Source organism: Cibotium barometz, chromosome 21, assembly GCF_041138505.1.
Source record: "Cibotium barometz isolate CiBa-2024 chromosome 21, ASM4113850v1, whole genome shotgun sequence".
In the NCBI taxonomy this organism is placed as follows: Eukaryota; Viridiplantae; Streptophyta; class Polypodiopsida; order Cyatheales; family Cibotiaceae; genus Cibotium; species Cibotium barometz.
The window spans coordinates 31,004,649-31,013,313 of NC_141066.1; the positions used below are offsets into that span (position 1 = coordinate 31,004,649).

The 8,665-nt window shown below is 39.2% G+C and overlaps 1 protein-coding gene across 5 annotated transcripts in view; it reads left to right on the top strand.

Annotated features, from left to right (window-relative positions):
* Positions 1–4,688, top strand: part of LOC147627069 (callose synthase 3-like) — a 117,083-nt gene extending 112,395 nt beyond the window's left edge. For all 5 annotated transcript variants that reach the window (XM_086815630.1, XM_086815635.1, XM_086815632.1 and 2 more), the window contains 11 exons: positions 82–268; positions 479–584; positions 989–1,108; positions 1,428–1,543; positions 1,629–1,712; positions 1,896–2,008; positions 2,096–2,325; positions 2,462–3,259; positions 3,387–3,437; positions 3,525–3,710; positions 3,991–4,688. In XM_086815630.1, the coding sequence (XP_086671756.1) occupies positions 82–268; positions 479–584; positions 989–1,108; positions 1,428–1,543; positions 1,629–1,712; positions 1,896–2,008; positions 2,096–2,325; positions 2,462–3,259; positions 3,387–3,437; positions 3,525–3,710; positions 3,991–4,227 (2,228 nt within the window). In that variant the 3' untranslated portion in view covers positions 4,228–4,688. The remainder of the gene's footprint in view (positions 1–81; positions 269–478; positions 585–988; positions 1,109–1,427; positions 1,544–1,628; positions 1,713–1,895; positions 2,009–2,095; positions 2,326–2,461; positions 3,260–3,386; positions 3,438–3,524; positions 3,711–3,990) is intronic.
* The last annotated feature ends 3,977 nt before the right edge of the window (positions 4,689–8,665 follow it).

The following is an 8,665-nucleotide window of genomic DNA, read 5'->3' on the forward strand; positions in this document are numbered from 1 at the left end:
CTTATTTTCCCCCATTTGGATTTCTCTTCAAATCTTTGAGCTACTTTGTGCATAGCCATAACATCCTTGCCCTTAATTCAGACATCATGCAAGGGCACGAAGTGGTTCTCCAACCTGATTCCGGCAATAAAAGCCAGCACCCACTCTTTGCAACTATTCAGGCAGTTGCCGATATGAAGTTTACCTATGTAATTACTTGTCAAAACTATGGGCTACATAAACGTACTAAGGATCCTCGTGCAGACGACATCTCACATCTACTGCAAGAGTAAGTGAGGTCGAGGAAACCCTATAACTGATTAGGATTAGACTTTAGGGTCTTCTCAGACAGATCCTCTGCCTATTGGATGTGCACGGTTTGTATGGGGGACCCCCACCCGTGAGAGGTCTCGCCCTTTTTGAGCAGAGGCTTCCTTGAAAACTTAGAGGATGTAAGGGAGAGAAGGTACAGGCTACTCTGACACCTGACATTTTGCAGGTACCCAGCTTTGAGAGTGGCATATGTAGACGAGGTTGAGGAGGACAAGAAGAAGGAATATTACTCTGTACTCACCAAAGGTGTAATAGACAGTGATATCGGCCAGGTGCACCTATCCTTTATTATAAAGAGTTGAGATAATGAGCATTTTTTGTATCTTTGTTTAAACCATAGTCACAATGGAACAGAAACAGGACTGGAATTGGCTGCTCTGTGTGGAATGGAGATGGCTGAAAACCTAGAGGCAGAAAGGGCGGTCTTACAAAATACATAATACAAAGAATTAGGAAAAAATGGAAATTGGTGAAAATCCTGAGGAAATTCAGAGGAAACATTCGGGGAAAATCATGTTAAGTTGAACATCATGATGGCCAATGTTAGGGGCAATATTTGGCCAGCCATGGCCTCCCTTAGAAAAGTGGGGACCAGGATTGAGAAGAAGAGCGGGAGTCATGCATTCATGTAACATTTCTTGGGAGCTCACCTACAATTGATTATGTTTGTGAATAGGTGATTTACAAAATCAAGCTGCCAGGTACACCCTTTTTGGGAGAAGGTAAGCCGGAGAATCAGAATCACGCCATAATTTTCACTCGAGGCGAGGCGTTACAAGCCATCGACATGAATCAGGTTTAGGCCAATCTTCAGTGTTCTTAACTGGCCACTGTGCATACATATATTGTGCAAAATTGATTTTAAAGTAACTTTTCTAATGAAACACGTACATTAGTCAACGGGCTCTATCCTGGGTGTTTGTGCCTGGGCCTGCTATGTAGCAGGTCACAGGTCTCAACCCTGGCATGTAAATTACTCCGAAACGCAAAAACACAACCCCCCACCCGGCCGAGTGCTGCCCCCTCTCCCTCCACCACTAAACACACTCAGGGGAGAAAAAGCTTTATTTATTTATTCTGAAGTAAAAGTCAGTCATTTTCGGCCTTCATTGCAGGACTACTATTTGGAAGAAGCTCTCAAAATGAGAAATCTTCTCCAAGAGTTTCTAGAGGACAATGGCGTGGGGCCGCCTTCCATATTGGGAATGCGTGAACATATTTTTACTGGAAGGTAAACTTTTGCAAAAGCTTGTCTTTTTGTTTTAAGGGTAAATTTTGCTTCCTAAAAATCTCATCTAGAATCATTCTCTTTGCAGTGTTTCTTCTCTGGCAGGCTTCATGTCAAACCAGGAGTCTAGTTTTGTTACCATTGGGCAACGAGTTCTTGCGAATCCTCTTAAGTAGCCCACTTTCTTTATCCTTGAAACTTGAAGCTTTTTTAAGTTACTGTGTATTATATGTACTACTCGGTGGTGGTTGGGGTGTGCATGCACAGCAGTGTCAATGCATGCTATGATACTCAAGGGACTAATTTAAAGTGAAGTCAGGATTTGTTCTTTTTTAAATGAATCTTCTTGAAACAGGGTCCGCTTTCACTATGGACATGCCGATGTCTTTGATAGGCTTTTCCATTTGACTAGAGGCGGCATCAGCAAGGCTTCTCGTGGTGTAAATCTAAGCCAGGATATCTTTGCAGGTGGTGATGCAAGAGGAAATTTCAAAACATCATATGGGTCTCTTGATAATTCCTTTACCAAAGCTGTTGTTTTCTAACATGTTCCAGGGTTCAATACGACACTCCGTCGGGGTAATGTTACCCATCATGAGTATATACAAGTGGGCAAGGGACGAGATATGGGTCTGAATCAGATCGCTCTCTTTGAAGCTAAGATTGCCAATGGAAATGGTGAGCAGACGATGAGTCGGGATGTCTATCGTCTTGGGCACCGGGTTGATTTCTTCAGAATGTTGTCAGTTTACTTCACAACTATCGGGTTCTATGTTAATACTCTGGTGGGTGCACCCCATAAGATCCTACTTTGAATCTCATCTTATTGACATTTCTAAATGCCTAGTAAGTTGCAAGCTGGCTGCAAGTTGTCTGCATATCTGGCTGCTCATAAGAAAGATATTGGGATTGTTGATGCAGATTGTAATATTGATTGTCTATATCTTTTTATACGGCCGCATATATCTTGCCCTTAGTGGACTGGAAGCGAGCTTAGTGAAATATGCAGGCCTTCAGGACAATATGCCTCTACAGGTTGCTATGGCTTCACAGTCATTTGTGCAGATTGGATTCCTTATTGCCCTTCCCATGGTCATGGAAATTGGGTTGGAGCGAGGTTTTCGTACAGCCCTTAGCGAGTTTATTATCATGCAGCTTCAGCTTGCCTCCGTGTTCTTCACATTCTCGATGGGAACCAAAGTGCATTTTTATGGGCGGACTTTGCTACATGGTGGTGCTAAGTATAGGCCCACCGGGCGTGCATTTGTGGTCTTCCACGCAAAATTCGCTGAAAACTATCGGCTATACTCCCGCAGTCACTTCACTAAGGGGTTAGAGCTACTGATACTTCTAATAGTATATGATGTGTATGGCGCTTCTGTGAACAAGACGGTTCCTTATGTCTTGATCACCTTCTTATTGTGGTTCTTGGTCGGCACGTGGCTTTTTGCACCATTTTTGTTCAACCCGTCTGGCTTTGAGTGGCAGAAGATAGTGGACGATTGGGACGACTGGAATAAGTGGGTCAGCAATCGTGGGGGGATCGGGGTGTCACCAGAGAAGAGCTGGGAGTCTTGGTGGGAAGAAGAACAAGCTCATCTTGGAAACTCAGGCCTTCTGGGTCAGGGCATCGAGATCCTCTTGTCAGGAAGGTTTCTTTTGTACCAATATGGATTAGTGTATCACTTACATATCACCCAGCACCATAAAAGCATAGTGGTAAGTACTCTCTGTCTGCAGCTCTATACATTATGCTACGATCCTTTGTGAAGGCATGCTTTTCAGTGAGTCATATATTGACTTGTTGAGTCAGTCTACTCATATAGTGAGCTTTTGCATTGTACAGGTGTACATCTTGTCATGGCTTGTGATTGTGTTTGTACTAGGGATGTTGAAGGTGAACAGGATAATCCCTACTCCTTAACAATAGGAAGGTTTTCTTACATATGTTCATTGACCTTGGATATGTTGATTTATTTTTTAGGGGGTCTCTGTGGGCAGAAAGAAAATCAGTACAGAGTATCAGCTCCTGTTTAGACTGCTCAAAGGAGGGCTTTTTCTGGCAGGATTGACGATCTTAATAGTTCTCTTTGTGGCGGCAAATCTTAAGATAGGGGATCTGTTTGTTAGTGCTCTAGCATTTCTTCCATCTGGTTGGGCACTGGTTCAGGTAAATGAATCATGGAATTACAATACCTAACCCTAAAATCATTCCTATACTCAAATGCATGCAAGTTTTCTGCTTTGTACTAACGTTGGTCACACAACGGACCATCCAAACCGCCCGTCACTTACGGACGGATTATGCCCATCCAACTCCCCATCTGCACAGGCAGGGAATGTTTTGTAACCAGCCTAAGGTTAAAGGCTTGAGAAAGTTATGACTTTATAGCACAGTTCACTAGCCTTAAGTAAGTGTCTAAGGACCGCCTATCATTTCTTGTTTGTAGATTGCTCAGGCTTGCAGACGGGTGGTGCGAAAAATCGGCATGTGGGATTCTGTGAAGGCTTTAGCTAAAGGATATGAGTATCTCATGGGCTTGATACTATTTGCACCAGTGGCCACACTGGCCTGGTTCCCCTTCATCTCGGACTTCCAAACTCGCCTTCTTTTTAACCAGGCTTTCAGCAGAGGTTTGCAGATATCTCGCATCCTGGCAGGCCGAAAGGACAAAAAAATGAATTAGGGTGTTCTGCATTGAGGAACTAAGCTATATGTCTTGCTTTTTGGATCATCAAAAACTACGTCTCTGTGTATTGGTAGCAGTCCTGCGACTGCTGGCAGGGTAGCGCCTTCCCCACCCAAGAAAAACCTGTGTTGTATCAGCTGCCAACATCTCATTTCTGAAATTCCTGATGTGGGTTTGCCCTTTTTTTAAAGAGCTCTCATTACCATGGTGACCTGAATATGTATATCCCCTTGTTTCTGATGAGCTGACGACCAGCTCTTTTGTTTTGCCCGAGCCACCTTTGTAATTACAATGAGAAATGTTCATCTAGAGCAACTCAAATCTCTTAGCCTCATGGATCATGACATGCCAAGCCACTAAATGCATAAGTTCTATATTATAGGTACAGAACTCCTACAGCTTCTCATGACCTATTTAAATTTCGAGATTAATGGTGAAATGGTCTAATCTTTTCCATATATAAGAGTGACAATCGTTTTTGGATAATAGCATAGTGAAAAGAAGTTGGGTAGAAAAAACTTTTTAAGTATGGTGTAATAGCAACTTTTCATTTTGATTTTGATTTTGGAGGTTAGAAGTGTTGAAACGTTGTATATTTAGAAGTTTTGAAGAAAAAAAGGGGAATCTCATGGTGAGCCAGGTACTCCACCCCAACTGGAGATATTATGAACATTGCCTAGGGAAAGTGCCCATGTGATTAATGCTGCAAGGAAGCTTGTGGAGTTATGGTTCTTTTGATTATGTGATGTTACAAGGAAGAAAACAAATGGAACCTTGCTAAGGAGTGTGGAGGGGCATATTCAGATGAAGTCTAGTGAGTGGACTTTCATAAATGCTTTGAAAGATGGGACTCTCTATGAGCAATGATTCTTATGGAGAATTTGATTAGTGCTTAGATTGGTTCAAGGTGCACCAATATAACAATCCCCCCAAACCAATCAACAAATAAATAAAACAAGAAAACAAGAAAAGGAATTAGAAGAAACAAGGCGATTAAAAAATCAATGAAGCTTCATTGCAAATGCTCTAAATTTTATTTCAAAAATCCCTATTTTGGATCTAAAGGCTTGACAAACTAAAAATGTTAAGCTTCTTATAATTACTAATGTGAATGATTTAGAATACTTGACTTTGAGCTCTGGATTGCTATTTCTTTGTGAAAATCTTTGAACAAGGTTATGCCATGTTCATGTTCTAGGAGTAGGGATAGAATTTTGATCAACAAGTTTAACACCTATTATAGCTTAGTAGTATCCTAAGCACCATTAATTTAAGGTAATTGTGAAATGGTCACCCACTAAGGTCCTAGGGGTTGCTCATATGTTGGGAGGATGAAGGATGGTGTAATACACCTTCCACATAAACATCCATATGTTGGGGCTGGAGGATGGATAATGTTGTAATGTCCTTTCCCCTTTCAAGGTCAAGCTCATGAACAACCCTCGCGTCAAGGCACACAAGCATAAGTGATTTGAGAGTACATGGTTGATAGTTGTTAAGGTCCATAAATTTAACTCAATTTTTCCCCTCTAGGAGGACACGCAGTTGAGGAGAGCCTATTACTTGTTCACAAAAAAAAAACAATTTTCTTAGCAAATAGCTTAAAATTTTGATTGGCTTTCTTGAGAATTTGCATATTTATGAGTGAAAAGTATAACTATAATGCATTAAATTTTGTAGGTTTTTTAAATTGTGAAAATAAAGTTTGCAAAGTAAAAATAAAAATGTTGCAAATCCATTGTATTAGTTTGCATGTTTTCTATGAAGACTAGTCTAGCTAATCAAGCATAGGATTAGTCTCAACAAGGGTCTAAAATCACTGAAACAAGGGTGAGTAAGATCAAGACAATGTATTAAGGGTGGAGATTGATTGTCTATTAGCCATAGGTTTTATCTATTTGTTTGAAAACTCTTAAGTGGGTTTAATTGATGTTAGTCACTCCAAAGAACGATGAAAAGAGGTGTAAATGATGGAGAAGTGTCCATCGAATAAATGCATACATTCATACCATAGTCCTTTTTCAGTTCATAACAAAAATATTCAACCAAGAGGAGGAACTTTTGTTCACAAAAAACAATTTTCATAACAAACCACAAAACTTACAACCTCAAGATTTTGAAGGTTCTTCTTGAGATTTTGTTTTTTTTTTTAATAAAATAATTAAATTTATAGGTAACAATGAAATGTTCCAGGTACACTGTACATAGTATCCAATTTCTCTCTAAACACTAGGAGGGGAACACGATAAGTGCACAATTTGTAATGGCTACTCATGTTTCCAAATCAGCATTGTGAAGGGGATCAAATTATGACCACATTTATTACACGATGGTTGGAGACACGTCAATTTACTTCCTATATTATCTTCATGGTTGTATGATATGGATTGTTAGACTAGATTTAGTTTTTTTAGAAGTTTAGCTTATAAATTAAATCCTATAAGTTTATTTTTTACCTTTTGGAATCCTCTAGTTTTAGATTGGTGGGTGATGTGTGGTAGAATACCAAAGTGGTAGAGGACATGGAGGGAGTGATTTCTTGATTTGTCCATTATGATCAACAAGCAAGTAAATCCTAAAGCAAAGTAGTAGAAAACACTTATTTAGTGGTTAGATCTTCACCCATTTTACATGCACAAATACATGGCAATGCGTACGTGCATAATCGATCCAGAAGAAGGGTACACGGTATCATTCCAAAGGAAGCGAACACTTGATTCATCTAGGAGGATGAGTACGCATACCTATTTGGAACATCAGCCTACCAATCAAAGTATACAAATAGGAAGACACATTCCAATTCAAAAAATTTACATAACTTGGAATAGGGAAACCTTGGTTTCTTGGTCTTTTTGCATGATTTTAAAGCATGTCATGTCCACAAAAACTCTAACTACTAGGCCAAACTATCTCTTGGGTTGGTAGACGTAAGCTCACAGTTCCATGGAAAATAGACGTGAGTCTGGACATGTGACCCATGAGTTTGGAGGCATGAGTTTGCAGATGAGTCTGTAGACATGAGCCGGGATACGTGAGTCTAGAGAAAGGTATATCTAATATTGCAACAACTAATTAAAACTACCCTAAAGACTTGTAAGGATATACTCACTCATGCATGTCTTATAAAGATTTTCATATCATACAATCTATAGTACTAGCTACAATTTCTAAGGAAAAATCTTGCCCTTTTGCAATTCTCAGGGCATTCAGTACAATTACTCCCCAACCCTAGGGAATAATAGGCCGAGTCTCTTATGTTGGAATAATTGACAGGAAAAATCTCACCCTTTTGCAATTCTCAGGGCATTCAGTACAATTACTCCCCAACCCTAGGGAATACTAGGCCGAGTCTCTTATTTTGGAATAATATGACAAGAATAATTGAAGCCCCAACATGGGTAAGAAACCTTGGAAAAAAAAAGGACTAATCAACTAGAGAGAGAGAAAAAAAAGATCAAGCCCAAATCCATCAATCTACCCAACTTCATCAGGTCGTAGCAAAGTTAGCAAGTGTAAATACTAAAGAGAGCAGATACTTTAGCAAGAGAAGGGGAGAAACCCTAGCATGTAACGAAAGAAGGGGAATCAAATTCCTTGTAAATAGAATCTCAAGAGATTTAAATTCGTAAATATTACAAATGTCTCATTAAGAGAAGTTGCTACAAAAACCAAGATCAAGGTCCAACATTCAAAAAATATGTGAAGTTTGTGATGTCATGGAACAAAATAAGCTTATTAATTAGTTAAGTTTTAAATTAATAAAAGCAAGCTATGGATACTAAATCTCACTCCGCTTTACAAATGAAATAAACCAAACATACCATCGATGGAGATGGTCTACACATAGAGGATGATGAAGAACTACATGACATGAAATTGTTTTTGTAAAAGGTTGCAAAAGACTATGTATGTAGCAGAATGAACAAGAAGAATATTTCAAAGTCAAAGAATGATATGTTCAAGATAGACAATCCAAATACACAATAAAACAAGCAAAAAATTATCAATAACAAAACAATGAAGAAAGTATCAACAACATAACAACATTAAATTGACTTGTATGGCATCTTAACTTAGTAACTTTGCACTAATCCATGTTATACGTGGATCAAGGTTTTTGATAAACTTGAGAACAAAATCACAAGGGACAAACATAATCAAGTGGATCAAGCAACACAACTTGACAAGATATGTTCTAGTAAGGTTTTGGATGGGGCATATACAATTAAGCCAAATGTTTGTCAATTTGAACCCATACAAAAATAAACAATAGGAGCAGTCGAAGCAACATTTATAAGAGGTGATGAAGCCTTTATATGGAAAGTAGATTAAGCAATTGAAGAAACATTTGTAAGAGGTGATGAATCCCTTATCAGGAAAGTAGATGCTTAATTAAAACCTTGAGAATGAAAAAATGGATATGGAGACTCACAAA